Source organism: Zonotrichia leucophrys, chromosome Z (genome assembly GCF_028769735.1).
Source record: "Zonotrichia leucophrys gambelii isolate GWCS_2022_RI chromosome Z, RI_Zleu_2.0, whole genome shotgun sequence".
In the NCBI taxonomy this organism is placed as follows: domain Eukaryota; kingdom Metazoa; phylum Chordata; class Aves; order Passeriformes; family Passerellidae; genus Zonotrichia; species Zonotrichia leucophrys.
Window position 1 is genome coordinate 36759505 of NC_088200.1, and position 25210 is coordinate 36784714.

General features: G+C 39.9%; 1 protein-coding gene across 14 annotated transcripts in view; it reads right to left on the reverse strand.

The window, feature by feature from the left end:
* Positions 1–25210, reverse strand: part of ARHGEF28 (Rho guanine nucleotide exchange factor 28) — a 117820-nt gene that overhangs the window by 58561 nt on the left and 34049 nt on the right. For 6 of the 14 annotated variants that reach the window (XM_064735937.1, XM_064735927.1, XM_064735926.1 and 3 more), the window contains 2 exons: positions 24998–25178; positions 21747–21819 (listed from right to left, as the gene is read on the reverse strand). The exons of 2 other annotated variants lie outside the window; for them this stretch is intronic. In XM_064735937.1, the coding sequence (XP_064592007.1) occupies positions 21747–21777 (31 nt within the window). In that variant the 5' untranslated portion in view covers positions 21778–21819; positions 24998–25178. Of the gene's footprint in view, positions 1–3740; positions 3826–16331; positions 16377–17937; positions 17985–21746; positions 21820–24997; positions 25179–25210 lie in introns of those variants that run through there. 6 more of the 14 variants (XM_064735932.1, XM_064735936.1, XM_064735929.1 and 3 more) reach the window with 4 other exon arrangements.

Here is a 25210-nt window from a genome sequence, read left to right on the forward strand (position 1 = left end):
TCATTTGCGAAAAGACAGGACTGCCAAAGCAAACTGGCAAAGGTGTCTCCAGAAGGGTTTAGGTTCTGTAAGGTATTGGAAATGGATTTCAAGATGCTTACTACAGTAAGAATTACCTGAATAGAACAGAGGAGAATTACCTTTGCTACCGAAACAACCTAACAAGCACAGCTCAACAAGCTAATCCTTCTGCCAGAACTGAACACCCTCTGGCTCTACTCTGTGATCACAGAAAAAGAATAAAGACATGCCTTCTTTAGAAGACCCTGTGGCTCTCTGCCATCTGCCTGATAAACAGTCAAGATAGATGTACATGTTATTTAGATGTCATGCTGGAAATAATAATCTCCAAACATGGGTAAAATAAAAGACCTTGATCAAAGACTAACTAAGCACAATTTCTCTTCTCTACATCTTCTCTAGTATTGTAGAGTTACACAGCAAATTCTGTGTATTCTGCCAGCCACAACGTTTATACAAATACTGTAACTTTAAAGATCATCATAGCAGTAATTAAAAACATGGTTTATGTTGGTGAAAGAAAACATATAGCCTTGAATGGCCTGTGTCAGAAAATGGCAAGAACACAACACTGATTTTTTTTTCACAAAAATCAAAACTTAACTTGTTTCATGGGAGAACACACATAAAAGAGCATTTAAATACATCAACATGACCAAGCCAAGAGCCAGGAAAGAAATTACAAATTCCCTTCTCTAAATACCATGAACAGTTTTCTGACAGCTCATCACATTTACCCCCAGCAATCTGAGCAGGGGTTAATGTATAATTGGAAGTCAGGGAAAAATACAGACAGCTAAGTGCATGGGTCATGTAGGACTGCAGAACTACTGCTCTAAAAACAGGTCACCTGCATTTTTATAAAGAAGTTCCTAGCAGAGGTCCAACTGAAGTAACATGCACATCTACAGAATGAGCCATACAATCAGTTTCAGGGGGAGAACTGCACTCTTAATTGAGGTTCCTTAGGCCTTCATTCAGACAGCACAACTTCTCCTGACAGCAAAATTAAGCAAGTACTTGAGAATAAACCTACATGGAGGAAAAATGAGGTAGGCTTTGAAGTGCTATTTTCATGGATGAACGTTTAACTGTCTTAAATCTACAAAGTGGAAACTAAAGCACTGTGTTACCTGTAGACTAAACAAGGAGGATCAGGCATATAGATGCTGGAAAATAATGCCAACATGTTCAAGATGTTATCCCAAAGTAGCCACTAAGAATAAAATCACTTGTCAATCTGACTTTTGGTCTTGTTCATCTAAATGTGGGCTCACCTAAATGTGGCTGTTTTCAACATAAGATTCACAGTCTTGACTCCCTCCCTGAAGAAGGCTCCTTACCTACTACACAAATGAATATGCAAACAGAAATAAATTTGTGTCTCATTTTATAGAACAGTATACAAAAAACCCAACAAACTTTCCCATTATATGGGATGTTTGGTTTCACTTCACACCTCTGCATGAGCGAACTCAGTGTGTAACTCCCACCTCCCAGTGCGGTAGGACAGACTTATCAGAGACAGATACTCTCAGCACCACTGAAGGTTTTTAAAGCTCACAAAAAGCCTGAGAGAGTCACTGTCTCTGAGCAGGTAGGACTGTGCAGTGCAAGGAATATGCCTGGTGACAATTTCACATAAAATAACAAAATAAATACCTTTTGTGTCTTGCAACAAGGAGAAAATCCTAGATCCTCTCCCCAGTCCTATCACTAAGACAGAGTCATGTTCACATTCTCTGTATAGCCTAATTACCCTTTAAATATTCCATGCCCAGCAACTTCGGCAGGAGGGGGCAATCTGCAATGCATGTCCCAAAGAAGATAAGTCTGCACTTGGCTCCTGACAGACTCCAGGAGTTCAAGGGAAGGGCAGGGGCTGAACACACAGTCTGAAGGTTCCTGAGCAGCGATGAAATTTTGGGCCTTAAAACGTGAAAACACTGATGTACATGATGGGAAGTGATGTGTGATAACTTTGACTCTCCATTCCGAAGAGTGGGACAGTCTGTGCAGCTCCCCGGCCTCCCAAGAGGAGCAACCCTAGGTCAGGATACCAACAGCCTGATGTTCCAGAGAGGAAGGGTGGCAGTTGAAATGCCATGGTCCAGAACAGCTGGAGCACCCAGCACAGGTTTCATGATTTGTGGAGTGTCTGGAAGAACCCTGCACTGTTTCCTGCCAGGCACTGCAAGTCTCTTGTTCACTGAGACCTGAAGCCCTGCAGGAATGAAATGCAGGCATAAGCTAGGTGCCCCACACCTACGCGCCAGGATCAACTGGTCACGTTCAAACACTTGCAGAAAAAAACACAGATCACGTGCTTAGATCATGAGCCTGCTCTCCCCTTGCAAAGGCACTTCTCCCACCACATCAACACACAGAATTTCAATCAGCCAAGCACAAACAAACCCTTGAACTTTGCCACTGAAATATGCGCAGGTACCCAAAAGCACCTTCTTGCTCCAACAACCCCACATATAAGGTCAGCAGTGTATATACTGTGTTGGTATACTATTAGCAGGGGTGGAAAATAAGGTGCAATACTGTAACACACAAACACCACATCTGTATCCAGTGCTTGACAACTGGTCAAGTATTTTAAAAAGATCTGTCTAAACAAAGGTGAATGAACACAGCTACAGCATTTACAGATAAAACAAGCCCTCTTTTGAGATGGAGTAAACACATACTCTGCAACTTGCAACTCATTTCATCTCTGCAAATTGCATGTGCATTCATACACACAGCAGAAACTCCTGTGCAGCTGGGAAATACTGGATTTCCTCATGAAAAGAAGGAAAAAGTTGAGGAAGTGCCTTGCACATTAAAACATGAATTCTGTACACATTTTCCACTCTAAGCTAGGTCAAAGTCTCAGTCTGTGTAAAAATGAGTCTCTTAGTTTACTGTATTTAATGACACTGATGCATCTTACTTCTCTGATTTGTTTTTTTCCCTTTCTGAAACACAAAAACCCTCCCAATTCTAAGAAAGGAAGCATAAATAATATTTGTGCCATTCTTTTCTTCATTCTTTTCCTTTTAAATGTAGTAAAAATTTTTCTTTCCTCATTAAAACTTCCAATCATAGCTTTTCCTTACATAAACTTACCAGTCAGTGTCTTTGAGCCTCCTTAAAACCCCCCTTTCCCGTACTGACAGCATTTATAATCCCTACCTCCCAAAGATTTCTCCACAAAGAAGGATAATGTCTAACTGTGCAAAGACAGTAACTGACCCATTTCATTTTTCTCTTCATTCTGGTCTGCTTTTTCTCATAATTATTTTAAAAAACCCAAAAACCTGTTTGCTGTTAAGGCATAATTGAATTGCCAAATTCTCCCTAAGTGAAAATAACTGCAACCAGCAGAACTTTTTCAGCTGCTGCCGTCCCGTGCAGCTCCAGGGTGTCAGAATTGTTCAGTTAGAGCTACACATACATCAAGAAGTGGAAAAAAAAGCTTTAAGAGAGAAAAGAAATAAAAACAATCGTAAAGAACAGTACATAATCTGGAGAAAAAATACTTTCTTTTTTCTTAAACAACTGCAACTCCATTATCTAAAAAGGCATTAAAAACAGCGAGATGGACTTTTGATAGGAAAAAAATCTACCTCACACAAGCAGTTTATAGAGCCACCTTCACAGAAGCAGAAAATGAAAAGGAGTCAGAGCTGTAAAGCAAGAGTCATTTAAAAGAAGATAGCTTTTTCTACCTGGTTTGGATGCCCTTCTTCGAATCCTCATTTTAGGTAAGGAAGGCCAAGAGTAATTAAAAGGTGAATCAGAGTCTGAGTCCATTTTTGTGCTAAATAAACAGAGAGCAGATTCCCAAAGTTGCACTTTGTTGTTCTCAACAGCAAGTCAAGCCTAAGAGTAATGTGGAATAAACGAATGGACAAAGAAGGATCGAATTGCCCACTAAACACAGGGGAGGGAGAAGCTGTAAATGTTTGCTCTCTTCAGGCGTCCAGGCATGTAGACAGATCGGGCTGCAAATATTAAAGCAGAAGCAAGAAGGTTGAAGTATGAGAGCTTTGAGCTGAGCTGCTGCATCGTGGTCCAGAACTATTTGAAAGGTCACTGTGTGCCAATGAATCATTAACTCACCTTTCCATTTTGATGCAAATGAAAACAATAGAAGCCAAGTAAGGAATGAGAAAATACTTCTCAAAAGCAAATAAACTATTGCAAAGCTTTGTTTCCATGTTAAAAGTGGGGGCTAGAAGATCTCAAATTAAGGTCAAGCAAAATGCTGAAACTAAGGTAGCCAAAGATGAACACCAAGCTATGAGGACTAATCAATCTGCTGGGCTCTATATCATTCCAGAGCAATACCCCTCCTCTCAGCGTTTATAATTTTGGCAGACCTTGGGATGTTGCAGCTGGAAAAGCAGTGATAACTCACTCAAAATCTGTCACTCCCATCTTTCTAGCTCAAATGATCTTTAAACTTAAGTGTCGTGAAGAAAGATTACACTGTCATTAGAGGAGCATTTTTTCCAATAATATTTAGTCTGCACACTAATTTCTCCTTCACACAATCACCAAGTTAGACAGTGAATCATCAGGATTTTGTAGAGCTGGCACCTTTACAGCTCTGGTCTAACCTCACTGCAATGCACAATACAGCTAGTGACTAATTTACAACAAATCTTCCATTCTTATACAGTCTCCCCGAACAACTCACAGGCAATTAGTATTCAGTAGGAACTCATTATCCCTTCCCCCAACATCTTTACGCTACACAAACTACATCTTTTTCAAACAGGCTTATATGTGGCTATACAAGAGCTAATACAAAAATAACATGACCACTGTTTCTTAACCAACTCCAGCAAACATTTCTTTTAGTTACCCCACAATGTATGTGGTTTTGTATTCCACATAAAGGAGGAGAGGGAATGTGGATCAGCTTAAATGTCAGGTTTTGGAAGATGATGACATTTGAGCTTGTTAACATTCCTTACTTCACTTCAATTATTTTTCAGTCTGCTAGGGTCGGCAGCGCTACTCCTGTATTATGTTTCAAGTGATTCTTTGATCCACATTTCAGTCAGAGATAACAATGTATTTGTTGAAGGAAATAATGCAATTCAAATGCAAATTTAATTCAAAACCCATTAGAAAAATATCCATCCTATTTTCAGGGATAAAATAATTATACAAGCCCTTCATAAAGTGCACAAATTACATAAAACACAGTTGAAACACATCATTGTTCTGCCCTTCCCTTAACTGAAGTTCTGCCAGCTTTGTTAGGCCTGAAAAGAATAATTCACCCCAGACACTGGAAGCCTTAGACTTTCACTTTAAATATTAGACACTCTCAGAGACTTTGTTTGATTTATATGTATAATTAACAGCCCCAGGGAATTACAACAGACAATGGAAAATACAGGGAGGATATAAATCCATGCTTTAAGCATCCACTTCAAAATATCTCCACTCCCTGGAATGTCAGGTTCAAATTGCACTGATAACTCCCCTGGGCATACAGGAACGCAGGCACTGACGTAGCCCTTCCCACCTGCACACCACCCAGGGCACTCGCCTGCCTCCCACCATGGCCACAGTTTGAGAAATGGAGAGCACAGAACGTATCAAGGAAAGCCTTCTCAACTGCTCCAACAAAGATTTCCCCTCTAGACAGTGACTTTCCCTACACAAGTGTGCTGTCTGGCTCATTGGATATATTTAATGCCAACCAGAATAAAAGTTTTCGTTTCAGACATGCACAAATGGCAGTGTTCCATGGACAAAGGGCAGTTTAAATGTAGAGAGCTGTTGTAAAATTTCTCACCTTTCAATTTCATCAATTATTCTTTTGTTCTGTTTTACAAGAAATGGTAAAATTTGCTTACTTCTGTGATACCTTCATTTGTGAATATTTTCTGCAAATCTGGCTTTTTCACTTACAGATTCAGCTAAAAGAACTCACTCTCATTGGCCTTTCTAGACTTCTGTTCAGTTTAGGCAGGGGTGACTAGAGCTGAACAAAACACTCACCATGAGGAAATGCAGCCAATGTATTTAATGGCATTAAAATATTTTACATGCCTAGACATTTACTTTCCTGAATGACCTCTGTACACTGCAGAAATGTTTGCACTGACTGCTCAGTTATTGCCTACCCTACCTTCCTTAAACAAGCCGCATTCATTTAACATTCTAACAAAAACAAGTAATTAAGATTGTTAAATAATTTTTCAACAGCAGCCCTACTACATAATTCTCAGAGAATCCAACAACTAAATTTCAGCAGTGATAAAACCCTGATCATGCACTCCTGCTGTTTAACATCTGTTTTTTGTCCAAGGTCTTAGGCTTTTCACCTGTACACTGCAACCTCTTCTGAACAGGACCTTGCACAAGAATTTGTCAATGCCACTCTGAAGATAAATTGTCAACCTTAACCCCTACTTTTGAAGGGTTAATAGAATATCACTCACATTACTTGCTCTGTTTGGGCCTTGTGAAAGGCTTCTTTTTTCTTATTTGTAAAACTCCTTTATGCAACCATGAAAGATGTCATGCTGTTCTTTGCCACAAAGAAGGGCTTTGCCGTACAGTCTTTGACTAAAAATATTTTGTTTCTTGCACTTTGTAGGGTGATCCAACCCACTTTTCACCTGCCACTCCTTCCTTCCAAAGCAGTGGCATTTGCAGGCAGCTACTGAAGAGATCTGACCGCTTATGACATAAAAGGTGCTTTTAGCTGGAAAATATTAACCTCTCTTTCCACTGACAAAATATTTTTCATAATATATACCAAGATACAGATGGGAAGATAAAGAACAACTATGAGGGTTTATGTGTATTATCTAGAGCTAACACTTTTGATAAATAATGTAATGCCTTAAATTCTTTCAACCATTGTTTACCTAAATACATTCATAAAATCTAAATGTTTTTCAGAGATAGTACAGTGTATTGTCTATTGTCATACCATTCCTGTGGTTCACGGCAAGACGGAAGGAAGGAAAGGAATGTCACCACATCCGCAGACTCCTTGCAAGAGCACTGTTGCCTCCCTGCACGTGCAGCGAACAGCACTATGGTACCAAGTGGGTGGGCTGCCTGTCCCCACACACTGCTAAACCACAGCTGGTTTAGCTGCCTGAGAGTTCTCTCTCAGGCAGAGCAGAAGGGGACAACCCTGAGCCACCACCCCCTCCCCAGATGGAGAAGAGACATATACAGGATGGAAAATGTGGATAACAACCACAAACAGAGCAGGAGGGGGTCACTTTCGGACACAGGTAGAATGAGAGCCACCTAAACAAAAGCTCTGCCAAAACCACCCTGTTCACTTTGCTCTGGGAATAGTCTCCTCTGGTATAAGCAATGAAATTTATTTCCCCCAGCTTGATTCTGTCCTAGGCCCTGTGAAGCCTGCAATCCTTTCCCAAAGTACATCAAAGCATCTGACAAATAAAATGGAGTAGAAAGGGTTAGGTGATCTCCACCACTGGTCTCTGTGATCCACAGGCACACATCGCTTCCCTACCTTCTTCACTCCATTGTTCTTACTAATTAGAGCATATCTTCCCACAGAGAGGATCAGACAATGCACCTACACAAACTATCTGCTTTACCCTACATTAGACTTAAAAAGACTCAGCAAAAAGGCAACTAAATGAAAACATTACCAACCAGATGCCAGGCACCAAGCAACTGCCAACTGTAACACTTATTAGCCCACAACAATGACACAGTGGCTATGCAGACTGTGGCTGCCAACATCTTCATATGTCTCGAAAGATGGCTTGTCACAGACAAGAGTTTTACCATTTCTCTTCTCTAGTAAAGACCAGAGTCTTTCTTATGGAAGTCTATACAAGAATAGTTAGAAAAGCTTCACCACATCACTATTCTCTCCCTCTCCCTTTCCCAAATCATTGATGAACCAATCACTAAAGAAAAAAGGACTAAGTCCAGATCCTTGAGATCTTAGTTGATAACCTCATTCACCTATTCTTTATGATGCTCCTTATTGCTAAGTTTCTGATGGGAGATTCAGGCATTTTATTTAGGGAACTGACCCATTATTTTCTTATTTTGCAAGCAGAGGTCTCCCACAAGTAACAAAGCAGTTTGGGATTTAAACTGTTCAGCAGTGGATTTCAAATGGTCCATGCAGGCAGTCTCTGTCCACTCTGTCACCACTACCCAATGTCATGGCAGTATTTGGTGGATTCCATCTCCTTCTCCCTCTCCAGCACCCTGTGGCAGCCCACCCACACTGCATCACCCAGAGGGGATCAGAGCTGGGAAGGGCAGGGGAAGGAAGAACACAGAATTTCTTGCACTGCATGCTTTCCTTGCAAACAGAATCACAGAACCCCAGGATGGGAGGGACCACAGTGGTCAGCTGGTCCAATCTCCCTGCTCAGGCAGAGTCATGCCAGAGCACATGGCACAGGACTGAGCACAGACGGTTCTTGAGTATCCGCAGTGAAGGAGACTCCACACCCTCTGGGCAATCTGTTCAGTGCACAGCCACCCACACAGTAAAGAAGTCCTTCCTCAAATTCAGGTAGAACTTCCTGCGCATCAGTTTCTGCTCACTGCCTCTAGTCCTATTACCTGTCGCAATGAGAAGAGCCTCTTGACACCCACCCTTTCATAATTTATACACATCAATGGGGTATATGCCTGTTTTCCATGCTTTCAACCCTGATGAAGCCACAGGTTTCAACAGGATGATGGATCATAGCCACTCATCATCACAGAGCCTGCTCTCCTACTACAAGTTTAAAGCAGCCGAATTTGCACTCCCAGAAAAAGCACAGTCCTGGGTGACTTAGGTGTCAAAGCCAGACACATTCTGACATGAGATTAAACGGCCCTGACGGCCAGCCCATAAACCTCCTGCTCACATGTCCCCCTCATGCTCTGTTCATCACTCTTCCATTCAAACAGCTGAAGATAAAACTCATACCCATTTGGGACCTCTTACTGTAACAAGTAGATCTTCTGTAGATCTTGTGTAGACAGATAACAGAAATAAGAAGGAAAAGCATAAGATAACAGTACAGCACTAGAAATTGGGTCAAGTTTTCATTTACTTATTTGAACAATTTTTGGACACTAGCCTGGAAAGAATACAGAGCAGCTGCTGCCTTCACAGAAACTCTGCTGAGAGCATCCTATCCATCTCCAAAAGCACTGTTCTAAGACACAGCAAGTTCACTGAAACACTCTGCAATCATGGCAGGCTGCAGGAAAAGCAGAGACAATTTGTGCACACTGCTTTCTGGATTGCTTTAAGCTGGACTGCCAGTCCAGAAGTATTTGTACTTAATTGCATTTACTTCCAAAGGCAGTTATCTATCCACTTCCAAAGGTAGTGATATCTTTTTATCATTCCCAGACAAGGCACATGGAATCACTGCGTTGCAGCAAATCATCCAGACTGAGAGAAGACCATGCTATCTAAATTTCTATCAACTTCCTTACTATTCCCCAGCAGATACATTTCTAATTTTAATGTGAATTACTAAATTAATTGTTGAGGCTACTTTTTTACTGCTTTCTTTGAAAGCAGGGTGACAACTACACTTAGAACACCTATAATAAGAATAACACTGTTATAAATGATAAAAATATGATGTTTGTGATATTCCATGAATAATGCATTCTCCTACAAAGGGGTCTTAGCCACAGGTACCTCTTTGGAAAAGCAGCAGTTAGTAAGTGGTGGGACTTCAGGCTTGTTTCTTTGATAAACTAAAAAGCAATGTGCCTTCACAAATTTAAAAAAAATGGCTTTGCACAAACTGTACTAGTACTCCAAGATCCTTGGAAAACACTGGCCAGACTGGGATAGAGAAAGGCCCAATATTTTTACAAAACTTAGGCAAGAACATGACCTGTGCCTAGTACTGATTCAACATAGCTCCAAAAAGCCATGGGCACACACAAAATCTTGGGTTTTGTCTCAGACTCTTTGTGTTGCCCAGTTCACTCATGCTGCCAGGATTTCACAGCATTCCTCCAACCCAGACCTTTCTGATGTCTGGTTCATGGCTGATGGCAGATATTTTCTTTTTTATATCCTTTTTATAAAACACCAATATCACTGTAGGTAGCAAGCAAGCTCGATTAAGGATAAGAAGCTCATTAACACTACTTTCACATGGCAGCGGTCAGTATGCCCTGACTCTTGAAACAACCAGTAAGCACAGCACATATAGAGATAATTTGCCTAAATGATCTCCTTGTCCAGTATCTATTCAGATCAAAAGACTAGCTGGGAAACACAGAACAAATGTGGGTGGAAAGCTCGTCACTTTTTTGTTCAGTATCCTGATGAAAAGCTCCCTGATGAAAATAAGAGATTATTTGCAAAAGCAGGAGGACTAAGGGATTAGTCTTCCTGGTTTCAGCTCCATGGAGGCCTGTGAGAGCAGGAACAGGGAGCATGCATATTGCCTCACATTTGCCATGTGAAAGCAAACCGAAGTTTGACTTGGACCTCGCTTCTACTGAAGCTGCGGCAGTGACTTGGGTATTGAGTCTACACTCATATGGGCAGACTGTGATGCCAAAAAGTTCACCAAACACCCACCTCATCAAAAATCAAATTTTCTGTGTTTCAGGGAAGACTTCAAGGGAAGGTTGCCTCTTGCGGAGGAAGAAAGCTGAGAAATGTTTTTTTGTGTGCACTCTCAAGGCTACAACTGTTTACTTCATAATTTATTTTTGGGTTATATTTCACATTTACAGAGTAATTTGACATTAGATACATCCCAGATTGCTCATTTATGTTAGCATGAAATGAAACTGGGTAGAAGACAGGCTGAAAAAAAGGTAATTAAAACATCCATTTTTTAAAAGCGCCTTTATGGAGGGTTATTTTGTTGAGCAAATTTGTTTGGGATTTTAGGCAGAGGAATAGAACAAGTTCTGGGAAGCCAGAAACCATATGTTTGTAGCGTGTTGATTTTTCTTTCTTCCTTTATTTCTTCCTTTTGAGGTTAGCTTGAATTATACTGCCTCAGAAAATCAAGAGTGGGGGAAACTCCAAGCAACAAGAACAAGTTTGTTTCAATGCCTAATGCTGCTTCTTCCAGATTTCTCCCTAGCTTTTTAATTAAACTCAGTTCAGGCTCACAGCCTGAACTGTGGAAAATTTTCCCAGGAAAATGTGACTTTCTGTATCTTCTGCAGCTCTTAACTATTCTGCAGTTTTCAATATACCATTGTTCATAGACACTCCAAACAAATGTGAATATTTTTATCTACAGAAATACGTTACTGTCATGTTGAAATGCTGTTCAAAGGCTGGTGGTGCTGGCAGTACTGTGACAAACTAACCCCAAGGTATGCCTCTAATGTGAGGAACCATGCGAAGATTTTGCAAAGTGGAAGAAGCAGCACAGCTGCAGCCCAAAATGCCAGAGTGCAGCTGTCACCATCATTAGCTGCAGTGGTAACTGTGCAATTTTCTTCAGTTGATGTTTCTCTCTGCAACTTACAAATCATCTACCTTTTGACTAAAAATTAGGGGTTTTAAATCTTCCTTTACCACACACTGAACTTCTTTGGCACAACCAATCTGAGTATTTGCATATCTCCAATCATCCAAGTACTGCAGTGCCTTTTTGTCAGCTTGCTCTCTATAGTCCTCTTACTTTCAGGAAAAAATGAGTTGCAGAGAAAAGATAAGTGACATGCCCAAAGTCTTGTGAGAAATCTGTTAAGGAGAGAAACTGAAGCGGAAGTCTGCAGGTCCTGGACTAGAAATGCTATTCTGGATCACTCCACCTCTGTCAAAGCATACATAAAGCAAAGATAGGATGGAAAGCTGCCAGAAGAACATAAAAAGGACTGCAAACAGAAAAGATCTGCACAGCCTGAATCAGAGAACCCCTGTAACTGTCTCAAACAGGCAACACTTAACACACTAACTTTCACTCTTACCTATCAGTAACCCTAAAATTATTTCCTGTAGTTCCAATGTCAAAACAGGCACACTTGACTCCAAACACTTCCAAATGCAAACATTCTGCCCTAAAAACCCCAGAAGAAAAAAAAAAAAAAAAAAAAAAAAAAAACACAAAAAAGGAGCAAAATATATTACTGCAGTAAGAACAAAATATAAAAAATTTAAAGACATAACAAAAAATGTACAAAGGTAGAACTCCAGACAGCAGGACCATGCTTTTTTCTATCTTAAAAGAAAAAAAAAAAATACCACTTTTAATTCTTACCCACCATGGTGAGGAAATCTAACCAAAGAAAAGAACAAAACAGCAACACTGAAACCAGATTTTTCTGCATATTTCAGTACAGGCCCACTGGTATACAGAAAAGAAGATCATTATGGCAATTATGTTCTGTTCCTTAAACTGATCTGTGGTTAAATGGGAATTTCTGTGGAATCATGAAAATCAAAGGGCAGACTCTACTAAAAATATTTTGTAGCTGCCTGGTAACACTGCCAGTGAACTGCCAAAAATTTGGCATCAGTAATTTCATCTCTAGCAAAACATGGCTTCCAGGAGTTTTTCATCACTGGCAGAGCAAACAGAATAGAAGAGACAGACACTACTAAGTTTTTGGCAATGTAACGTGGAGATAATGGAAATTATTTTTAAAAATTGTCATCATCATCCCTTCCTGAAGTTTAGGGGAGATGTGGGGGAAAGCTTTATTTCCTTGGAAGAAAAATTGGGTGTTTGGGTCACTTTTTCTTAATGGGAAAGAGAAACTTTTGCAGTTTTACAAATGGCCCTGTGAACATTATCTTTCCCAACCAGCTATGAAGAACAGGAAGGAATTAAAAATGTTTAAAAACCCATGCTCTGCTCACACTGTTACATGCCCAGCAGGGACAGCATACCGCTGTCACCTCCTAGACTTTTCCCAAAATGTACATACAGGGTTGCTGATTCTAAGGATGACAAATCCTGGCAATAAAACACATGCATAACATTGAAAGGGGAAAAAAATCCTTTTTTTGTTGCTTTCCATTTATTTCTTTTATTCGTTCTTCCCTACAGATATTGGTTTTCTCACAGTGTTTCCAGCACATTTACCTTAAATGATAAAAAGGAAAAAAGTCCATTTTGGGGTGGGGAGGGAGGTTTGGCTGGTTGGTTTTGGGTTTTGTTTAGCAGTTTTTTCTCTTGTATACATAAAACAGACCTGTAACAATTTCCAAAGGAGACAGAAAGAGGGGAAAGAACACGGGCAGGTGTGACTAGTACTGGAGCATCTCCCCACAGCCTCTCCTTAAGTATGGTCTAGCATCCTGTTGTGCCCTACTCCTACTCCTTCCATTCTTAAATGGTGCAAACCCAAAACTCATCATCTTCTTGGCTTCTTATTGGCCCATCACCCCCTGGACTGATATCCCTGGGGCTCTTCGGAGATCCTGGAGGATGAGAAACATTTTGCATAACAAAAATTGAACTACAATTCTCAAAACCAAACTACAAGACTCACTACTAGACCTGGTGCCTAAGGCAGCCAGGTCCCAATCCAAAGATGAAGAAAACAGGGAGAAGGGAGTGTTGGTGCCCTTTTAGGACCCAACCAAACATTGAAAGCACTTCTGCAAAGGCACTTCCCAAACTCTGTGGAGAAAGTGCCATAATGAACAACATGCTTGAAAGGGACGTTGAGGAAGAACACAGAGAGCAGGAACAGGACAGCCCTTCCAGTAGTCACTTCAAAGGTCCCTTCCAATGAAAACCATTCCATGACAACATTGACTTTTTGGTGAAGATCTCTAAAGCAAGAACCACATAGGAAAAGGAGTGAGAAACAGAAGTGAGGGACTTTACCCCCATTCAAAGAGCACTCACATTCTCACTTTTACAAGTACTCTCTGATTTGCACATCCAGCTACTAGTGAAATGCCAGAGTTTGCTTGTTTCTATTCCTTCTTTTTCATTCAATCATCTTTAGCTGTTTCCCTCTCCCCCACTGACAACTATTTGAATTTCTCTTCTTATCCCCCACTGTGTGCTTTTCCTGCCAAAACCACTGCCATTTAACAGCACTGCCAAGCAAACTTTTTTTTTTAAGAACAGTTTGAAACAATTCAGGGTAAGAAAACTGATATTCAGCAATATGGTTAAATGAATCAGGTTAGAACATATGCTGATTTTTACATTCACATAAACCAGTAAACACAGCTTCGGTAAACTTAAAAACTTCTGGCTGTCACCAAATTATTTCCATCCTTCTTCATCTCACCCCGCTTCTACTTTTTATTGCACCCCCAACAGTCCACTCATTCCCTAGCCTGCAATCCAGCCCCATCAGATCTCATGCACAGTGCTCACTGGAAGCCTTTCAGGCCCCGCTGAGGTCAATGGCAAACTCCCACTGGATGTCTACGTAATGAGTGTTTTGGCCAACTTGAGAGCACAACCCGGAGATGGGCAAGGACAGCTCACAGCAGGGCCAGCAGCAAATCCATGCTCCAGTCCTTACACAGGGCAGTCAAACTCTCAGTTACAGAGACTTCCAAAATTAGTAGAACTGATTTCACTGCAGTTTTTCCACAAACAAGTCAATTCCTTAAACACACTCTAAAGTAATTAAGATAAAGAGGGTGACAGAGGGTTGCTTCTTTCTCATATAGGCATTACAACAAGGAGGTTTTCTTAGTTTAATACAAGATAATCCTGTGCTGAGGATACATTTCATATACACACATGTATGAACACGTATATGTATATCTACACATTATAATTTTACTTTTATGCAAATAAGATGCCTTATAAAATTTATTTAAATCAAATTTTGAACCTAAAACTTGTTCAAATCATACTCAAATTCACCACTCTTTTTACCCGCTTAGCTCCTCTAAAAATCTGCACTATACCACTCCTAACAGTATGAACCATGGCCAAAGTCACTTGCTTGTTCCTCCAAGAGGACTCAGGATCTGATGCATCTGCCCAAGCAAGCACAAGAGAATGAGCAGGTCTGAAGCCAGAGGGCCTGGCTTCTGTTTCAGCTGTCACAAGCAATTCTGTGCAAATGATGCCTTAGAAGGAAAAAGCATTTCAGAAGTAAGAAAAAGAAATATCAGCTATCATTTCAGGGTGGAGAACTTGTACTTTGTCAGCTTCTAAATTACTTCATGTTCTGTCCAGATGGTATAGCTGGAACAGAGACCAGAGCAAATGTGGCTTTCATATTAGCAAACCATAATCACTCCCCAGTGGCTCCACACACTCCTACACTGAGATACAGTCCAATACTTTGGTCTTGCTTGACAAAACAGATTTGAACCCATGGGCACTAACATCACACATACCTTGCATTTTTGAGCAAGGCAAAGAGTGGTACGGTGTCCTATTCTCAAAAGTACTAAAATTAGAATGACTGTGAATATTAGGGCTTTTGCTACTAGTCCTAAATCCTTCATGGTGCTCTCGTATTCCCTGTATGGGACAGTGAGAAAATCATCATCAAATAGTTGATGTACAGATATTTGGCATAACTGTTACTAAAACAAGAGATAACTAAATGCTGATTTAGTGAGAGGTAATAAAACACTCTGCCAGCTTCTTATCTTAGAACTGTCTCTGAGTTTATGTCAGCTCATTTCCCTCCAACATATATCCCCCCTATGCATGCACATCTATCCCCTTCCTTTCGGCACACACCAAGTGAATCTTCACTTTGCAGCACCAAAATCTGCACACAGAATGCCTCCATTTGGGCTGCTCTTTCTGAGCTCAGCACGGGACCACAGGCCAGTGACATCAGAGTGGCAGCTCCCACTTGCAGAGCTTAGTTATATTTTTTATTTTATTATATTTTCCAACTTGCTGTGCTTTCCAAGAGCCCGTGTTTGTCTATTGCTCTTGTAGCTTTCCACAAGGCTCGAAAAAACCTTTCCAGTGGAGTTTCAGCCTATAAATGTGCTGTCTAGCACAGCTGGTTATATTATCCTACCAGACCTACAACTCGCTGTGTCATTTAAATATTTCTACAGCCTTTATTTTGCCTTCAGTCACATATATGGCTTCAGTCACATATGTTTTCTCCATCAGATATTATTTTCAAGGTGGTTGCTCCTACAACACCTAACACATTACTGAAAAGTCCTGGTATCACAGTACTGTTGGATGCACCATCTATGTAAGCCAGGGACAAAAGAGTTTCCCTCTTTGACATAGATACAACTGGCTGATTTTCAGCAAGTTACTCTGCAATGTCAATTACCTTCACATCTTTACAAGAAACTGTCTTGTGTGTAGCTGACATAACACTTCCTATCAGCAGTTTTCAGGAAGTAAAAATTTTTAATTCTTTCTTTCTAAGGCCACCAAGACACTATCTTCATTTTCTTTAGAAGGAACCCCAGAGTCTTGGAAAGGCTAGAAACAGAAAAAGTGAGCTATATTTCTGAAGACAAACACTGTACTGTATTTATGCTTAGTTGCAAACTTTGCTACAGGCCTTCATAGTTCAGTTCAAGTACTATTCAATTTAGGCATTCTCATAAATGCAATTGATACAGCATGCTACTTCCACATGCAAATGAACTCCAAGGACTCAAATCCTAACCATAATCAAAGAAGAGAACAAATCATATCTTACTTCTTATGCAAACTTGATTTTCAGCCTCTTACAAAGTTTATTGGCTTATAGCCAATATACAGTGCTATGGAGAAAACAGCAATATATTCTAAGATTAGAAATATTTCTAATCTTAGAATATATTGCTGTTTTCTTTATATTTCATTAGAAATATTTCTAATGCCTGAGCTGTTCATACCTATAGAAATGTCACAGTTCAATTCACTAATTAGAGGTTCATTATATTCTTTCTGCTAGATCAAAACAAGACACAATCAGTATGGGACCAGAATCTTTTCCCCCCAGCAAGACTCATGAGCTGCAACACTGTGCTCCAACACACACTTTCAGGATAGACTCCAAAATGTGTGCATGCTGCACATTTAGTTCTGAGATGTCATAGATTACAATTCCAAAATGTGAGTTCCAAACAAATGGTCAATCTCCCTCACAGCTGGCAATAAAAATTTAAAAAATCCAAGACACCAAACAAAAAAAGCCTAAAGAGGTCACCACATTTATAAAAATTACCTAACATGTCAGCTCAGCAACATTCCACTACATTCAAATGTTATTAAAAGAACCCAAAACAGCAGTAGTTACTTGGTATGGATATCACTTTTACTAGATTTACCTGGTTTGACCAGATTTTGTTTCTCTTAATCTAAATTACTATTTTAGCGTCATGCCCACAGAGGTACTAATCAAGCTCCTGTTTTAAAGGTACTTAAGAAATACCAAGACAAAGATTTTCTAGTTTTGTAAACAAATACATATAAATAAAAAGCAGAATATAAGACTAGAGATCAAGTACAACTGACACAAACACAGATGTAATGGCATTTCTCACATATTTTGGTCTCTCCCCTAAGCTGTTTAGATACCTCCAAGTAGATGACAATTGGAACATGCAGTATTTTTTTGCATCAAGCATTATTGACATTTGCATCCTGTTAAGGACTCACAGCTACCCACAAAGTCTCCCTCAGAGACTAACTCCTCAGATGTAAGGAACCGCGCTGTCTGAAGGATGAAACTTACCCTGGACGTAGGTCTGGTGCTGACCCCAAACTGGCAGCTGCCAGCTCCCTAAAGGCACTAAGCTTCACCATAAACACAAGAGCTTTCTGGTCCAAAAGCAGAGCTTGCTTCTGTAACCCAGCATTCCAACCCACAACTACATAATAGGTTATTTCAAATACTTATAATCTACATACATAACTACTCCTGCAGCCTAGAAATAGTAGGAAGTGTTGCCTGGCAGGCTAGATCTTATTTCTTAGCTCAGATAGGCATGCAGAGGTTGCTGCTTCTCACCCTAAATAAAGCTTAGCTATTGGTAAAAAGAGAAATCTGTACCTTTGTATCATCCTGGGACAACTCATCAGAAGCCAAGCTCAGAGGACCTGCAAGAGCAAAGATTGCTGCCTTTCATAACAAGGAAATTCAGTCTGGGTCTGCTTCGGCTTCTGCTGCGGGTCTCTCTCCTTTTTCAGATAGGAAAGGGGACACAAGAAGCACACAGGCAAGCCAGAACAATGGACATGGGCAGCCCATGCATCTCCCCGCAGCAGCGATCCCGTGGGCAGCATGCAAGCTGGATGCACAACAAGCGCTATTTTATTGTCACGGTTATGTTTGGGCTGATTAACCCCCAACACACTCAGAAAATCAACAGCTCCAGGACTGTGCCTCACACCAATGCCACAGAGCAGCTGAACTCTGCTTTTCTTCTGCAGGGATGTCATGCATTTTCTGAAATCAGACTTTGCATTTTTAACCCAAAAAGTAAAAAAATATCTTCACTGTCGCTCTTTTTTTTTGTTTGTTTGGGTTTTTGTTTATATTTTCTTCCAAGGGATGTGGAGAAGGAGACAGCAACACCAAAAAAAACACCTTCCACACTTTTCAAGTTTTGTACAAATGCAGCCTGAAGGACTACTGTGAAACAGCAAAGATACAGGAATGTAAATGAACACAAGCCTCATTCATGCATCCAGGAACATTATTGTTTAGCAAACATATTTCAAAATCAAATGATACTGAAATCATACAGATAGAGTCATCATGGTAGATATGCTTCATTTTATACTGCATCTTTCAACTCTAGGTTCATATCTGTTTTCAGACATCCTCTTCATTTCTCCAGCTCAAGCAAACAGTTAAACTAAGCATGCTTCAGCGGGCAGCATAGGGTGCCTTGAGGTATATGGAGCCTGGGGACCTTTACTGGCATTGGACAAAGTATACACTCAAGGTTTTTAAAAAAAAGAGTTCTATCAATACATCTGGGAAAAAACAATTCAAAGAATGCTGCCCATTACCTAAATCACACAAGTTCTGAGATGCAGTTATGTGCCCATTGCAAGCTGCTGTCCCTGACCTCGGCAGGGCACCTGGACACTGGCAGGAGTTAGGACTGGGTCCATGCTGATCAGTACCACAGTGATTCATTTTGAATTAATCCTCCCTCTTCAATTAAACTCCTGCAGCACTCATGAATATATCTCCCCTTGGATTCTAATACAGCACAACCACAGAACACAAAATCCCTGGTGCTGTCAAACTAAACATTCCAGACACCACCTTTCAGCTAGTAGGAACAGACTATTTCTTCTGTAAGTGCAGACACCTACTTTAAAGCTTCCATGAGAAGATTTTTCTCCAGTATTGACATGCACTTGTCATTATTACTATTATTATTACTATTATTATTATTATTATTATTATTATTATTATTATTATTATTATTATTATTATTATTATCCAGTTCCACAATTGTCAGAAATAAAAAGCCATTTTCTCTAAACAATATATACTGTAGCAACAATTGGCTTATATTCTTAGTAACAGTGTTCAGTCAACTCACAGCCATGGAATTTCAAACTCAGAAAAGAGAAAAGAAAAGCACAAAGTACAAATTTAGCCAAAATACCACCTACTTCACTTTTTGTTCTGCATCCTGTCAGGAGAATGTATCGCTCCATATATTTGAATTTAAGTTGCCATTGGAGATCAAGATAGCAGCATCACCTTACACTGACCCACTGCTTTCATATGATGGCATTTCACAAGAAATGGAGGAGGTTGGCTATATCAGCCTCCTCTCATTAACAGCTGAGGGGTTCTGATAGCATGGGGTTTTAAAGGCCTGCTGATCTTGACTTTAGGAGCGAGTAGCTACTCCTTCTTGGAACAGCAGCAGTTTTAAAATCTGAGGGGGATACTTTCATGACATGAGTCTGCCAAAATAAAATCCTGAATTTAGCAGACGCTTTATAAAGGAGTTCAGTGCATGCAACTCAGAAAGTAGTAAAAAAGCACAATAATTTCATATAATTTTGCTTCCAGCAGCAACAATTTTAACTCAATCTGAAACAAAGTTCTTTTGATCTCCTGAGTGCTGGCAAATGGAAATTTTAAGACAAGCCACTAGTCACCAGTAACCACCATTCAGTGATTTTTAATTTTTTTTATTTGGTGGTTAGAAAACAATCTGCCTTGCAGAAATATGGTAACCGATTAAATATTAAAATACCAGAAGATGAAAAAACTTTGTTGACTAACACCATACAAACAGTAGTTATAGACTTCTCCTGTCTACAAGTAGGTATCACAGAGCATAGAACATGCAACATGTTTACTCCAATCTGTTTGTGTTGGTCCTGAATACTTACAAAATGTACTTACAATACTTACAAACTGCTTTTCAAGGTGTTGAAATGATTTTTTTTTTTAAACATGTGCAAAGTAACTCTGATGCATGAAGGCACAAAAGTATACAGCTTCCACTGAAAATACATATAGCTATGCCAAATATCTCTGGCGCTTATCAGAATCCAAAATGGGAGTAGATGTCCTGAACTGGAGACTCTCTCACTCTCTCTCTGGGCTATGAATACCCATTGATGTTTGCACTCTGCTTGTGCAAGTCAGACCAAGTTAAAGCTGCTTTTTGTGGAAAATATAGAAGTAATCACCACCTACAAGTCACACTGGCCAAGTGACTGCCACATATAGACTGCCAATGAAGGCCACTCACTTTCTATCCCCAAGTAGCAGCATAAAGACCACCCTGATCAGAGTGGAGTGCTCAGGTGAACACCCAGAGTAAATGTATTTTCACACTGCATCAGCAAGGTCATTCACAAAACCCATACAATAAATTCTCACTTGCACTCACAATAACAGATATGTAGCTTTTAACTGTTAACAACTGTTTATTATTTCTCTGCAAATTTAACTTCTAATGGCAGAATACTTGATGCCTGAAGATGGACAGAAAAACTGGGTATAAAGCTATTTTTCAGCACTAGAAATGCCAGCATATATATTTAAATTCATGGCTTTGTCCCTATTTTACCCATTCACTTGAAGTTACTTGCTGATGCCCCTCGAACTAGTCCCCGTCCTTTCTTTCCCTGCATCAGGTCCTGGTCCTGTCAGCAGTTTGTGCAAGTACTCAGATTTCTGCTGCCCTCAAGGAAGGTTGATGGGTAACTGATAAAAACTTTTAATTCATTCCTAAGAATCATATACCCCCAAGCCTCATGCTTCTGATGCTGAAGAATGATACTTTTTTGTGATTTTCTCTTCAGCTCTAAGGTCTGCTTGCTCTGAGGTACACAGGGAGGTATTTTGGTAATGAAAGAGCATTCTCACCCGCAAGAACAGTTCCACAATCCTTGCAGAGGTAAACTGCTCACCAAAATAGTGAACATCTAATGCAAACAAATGAGGATTTTGCCACATTAAGAAGTCTAGGCCGGATCCCAGAACTATCCGTACAAATCATTACTCTGCTCCTATCTTTATTAACTTATTAGGCTTTACTGGAATTTGCAGGAGAGTTCATTCAGTTAAACACTGCCCTCTCCTGGAATCACCTGACATTTTTCTAGCTCTTAAAAAATCAGTTAAGGCTTTTCCAGTCACTATAAACGTCATAATATTTTGTGAACAGTTTCAGTCTGACATTGGAAAACCAAGCTCGGTGGGGAGTATCATGATTTACAAAACTCTTGTAATGTATGACTTACCTATTCCACTGTTCTGTACTAACAGGTCTCTAAAACCATATGAAACACAATCTTTCTGAATAAATATATAATGTGCCAACTTTCTACAGCTTTGAAAGATTGCAACATTATGGAATAAAAACACTGTACCTTCTACAAAGCGTGTTGTACTGCAGGGCATTTTTGGACCTTCCACTGTCTCAACTTCATTTGAATTAATACTCTATAAAAAAAAAAATCAAAATTACAGTAACTGTATTTGATGCCCATGACATTTATCTGAAAACTCAAGAACAGTATCAAAGACTGACAAACACTTATGTTATGAGCAATACTAAGATGACTGAGAGAAATTCCACAAAGAATATTTTATTGGCTACCTTCCAGAGGAAACTGACGGCAATCCCTCAAGAGGAAAACCAATAAAATATTTTTAACCACAGAGAGAAGTCACCTCCTGCTTACAATACATGAAAGATCTAAAGGAACAGATTTGCCATTTGCATTTCAGTGCTTACAGCCTTCTTCTCTATGAGAAAAGCAGCACAACAGCTTTGCACAACAGCTCCATTCAGAATTCTAGTTTACATTAAAAGCATCCTGTAAAGCAAGCAATTTTGAGGGATTGGTAATACAAAGAGAATAAACTGGGACTAAACACTAACTACATGACAGATCCAGTCGGGAGGCCAGGAGACATTCCACTCCCGGTGTCTGTAGCCTCTGGCCAGGCTGCGCCTCACTCAGATACACACCAACTCCTGCTCAAAAGGAAGAGGGGGCTGGATACAGTCTCCTATTTTAGAAATTACTCTCAGAAATTAAAAACAAAGTGGGAGGAAGAAAGAATGGATTCTTTTGTGTCCTTTCATCTACTACTCTGCTTGCTTCTAGTCTTTCCCTCTAGTAGACTGTCTGTGTATTTGCCAACTACCAAGGGCTGCAAACAGAGAAAAGACATGGTAACCTGAACAAAAGAAAAAGCCAGAGATGCCCCTGGGCTGAATACTACAGCCAAACTAATTTGAAAGCCATGAAGTCCCACCTCAGTGGGGCAAGTTACATTTCTCTCTGCTCATCTCTTGCTGTGCTAGGCAGTTTCCCACTTGAACACATGTCAGGCAGAAAAAGTCAAAAGAAAGTTGGGAAACTATTAAATCTGTCCATCACCAGGCAAAAAAAATTACTTAAATGACCATAAACTATCATAATCATTTTGGATGATTAGTCCGTTTTGCCAATTCTGGCTTCTTTTATTACTCTGACACGTTTCAAATGTATCCATCAGTCCCCAGATCTCACTTCCTCCCGCAGAGCCCTGCACTGGCTGTGCTGCCTGCCGCAGCTCAGACTGCCCGTGGATCACCTTCTCCTGCTGCCTAGGTCTCCACTGGAGGTGCACAAGGAACCAAACACATCGTCCCACTGGCAGGCACCACTACCACACAGCAATCTCTGCCCCAAGGAGGTCACACAGAATTTTGCAACTTCACATTCTTTTTCAGCAATTCCAGCTATCTCCCCCAACTCTGTTGCCTAGAGTGGCCACAGAGTTTCCACTTTTTGAACTGCTGAATGAAGGCATGGCTCCCATACAAGTGACTTTAGCTTACTGGCAGCTTGTTTTAACTTCTCCATTACTGTTTTAACTGAAAGAACTGACACAGCAAAGAGCAAAGAATGTACTTGGGAAAGATGCTTTTCTTGCATGAATAGATGTGCTGCTGTCTGAGGCAATCATCTCACACAAATCCAACACTACATGCCACCATAACTGAGACACAGCTCCCTTTCTTCAGTTCATGATTTTCTGACTCAAGCATAAAGTAGCAATGTTGGTCATTGGTACAGTCTCAAGACACCAGATGTACAGCCTTAGTCTTCTATAGATTAAATGAATACTCTTGGACAGCAGTAAATTCTATTTCTATTTTTAAAAGACTATGTACTGTGAAATCTCTAATACCTACCCAAGATTTATAATATCCTCCCAATGCTTTGGATACAACCAAAGAGCTCAAAATTCTTGTTTGCAACAGAAGGAAAATTAATTTTATCTTTGCTTTTGGACATAATACATAGTCTAAAAACAACAGCTTTTCTATAAGAAATTAACTAAATGAACCATGTGATCTTCCCAATTATTCTGGTCTATTCCTGCTTGATTCAAAGTGATGCAACACTGATGCTAAGCAGGAGGGGGAATAAGGCCCCCACAACAGAACCTAGACTGCTGCAACTAGAGGAATGGCAAAAGGGAAACCAACAAATCCAGGGCAGTAGGCTCTTTCCTGAAAATATCAAATGCAGAATTTTCTAGCTTTTCAGAGTCTTTGAGACTACCTAACATGCCACACTTTCTTTTTCCATTTCAAAGACTGAATGCAAAACAAGGACTTTGTGAGTGCAAGAAAAAGGCAATTGTATAAATAACAATGCGTTCTTGATTATAGTTTTGGTTTTCCTTTTGAGTTCATTATTGCTAATGGAAAAGCCACACACAAATTGCAGGGATTCTGCAAACTACAGAGAGTAACTTTTTTGTATGGAAACAAATCAAAATCTCAATAATGTAGTTATGTAAGAATATACATAAGGACTATTACAGTATGCCGCACCTTAAATTTCTGTATTAAACATAACATCTAAATAATTTTCTAAGTTTAAAAAATTGCAGCATGAAATAAAGGTAACACAAGGAAAATCAGTGCCCAAATGAGGAAACCCAAAGCTAAGAATGGAAAAGAAAAGCTGAATTTCAAGACCAGAAAAAAAGCCAACTTTTAGTGTGTTAACTAGTTTTATATGTTGTGCAGTGTCAATCTAAAAAAACAGGTAAGCATTTGCATTGCTATTAAAGAACTTATACATTCAAGCATTCTCTTTATTTTACTGAATCAAGAGATGCCCTGAAGCATAAGTCAACAGTGCTTCAGACATTTTACATTAAAATAAGAAAAACTAAACTAAACTCCATAGAAAAAGTCTGTACTCTGTATTTCTGCTGAAAATAACAGACCAGGGTTGGCTCTTGATAAAGGTTCCCAGGCATTACACTACCGGAAGAATGGAACTAAATTAAATATTTCAAGTACAAACATGAATACAATGAGAATGCAATTGAAGACACAGAGATTTCAGGGAAAGATACTCCCTTTAGAGTCCACCATGATTGAAAAACAACTTGGGAGGCAAAAGAGGCTTTTACAAAGTCCTCAATGCCTCTTATGCTCCAGCTTCAGACATAGAAAGTGCTGCACCTACACAAAGTAGAATCCCAAACCAGTAATCATAAAGTTATACTGGCGATCAGTGACACGGCAGCTTAAATTTAAAGGCAATGCAAACAAATCCAGCCTGAAAAGTCTACAGCTGGAAACCATGAAGAAAATCCGTGGTACCTGGTAAAGAAGAGGTCTGTCCCAGAAGTATTTTCTGAAGAGCTTAATGTCTGACTGCAGCAAGTGCTGTGCAGTGCGACTGAACGTCAGCGCCAGAGCTCCAGATGAATGAACAAACTGTATGCAGGCACCCTCGCTGATCTCCACTCTTGAAATGTCAAGCGACTGACTGCCCTGGAAGCTGAAATGACAAACCCTTTTAGCCACAGCAGA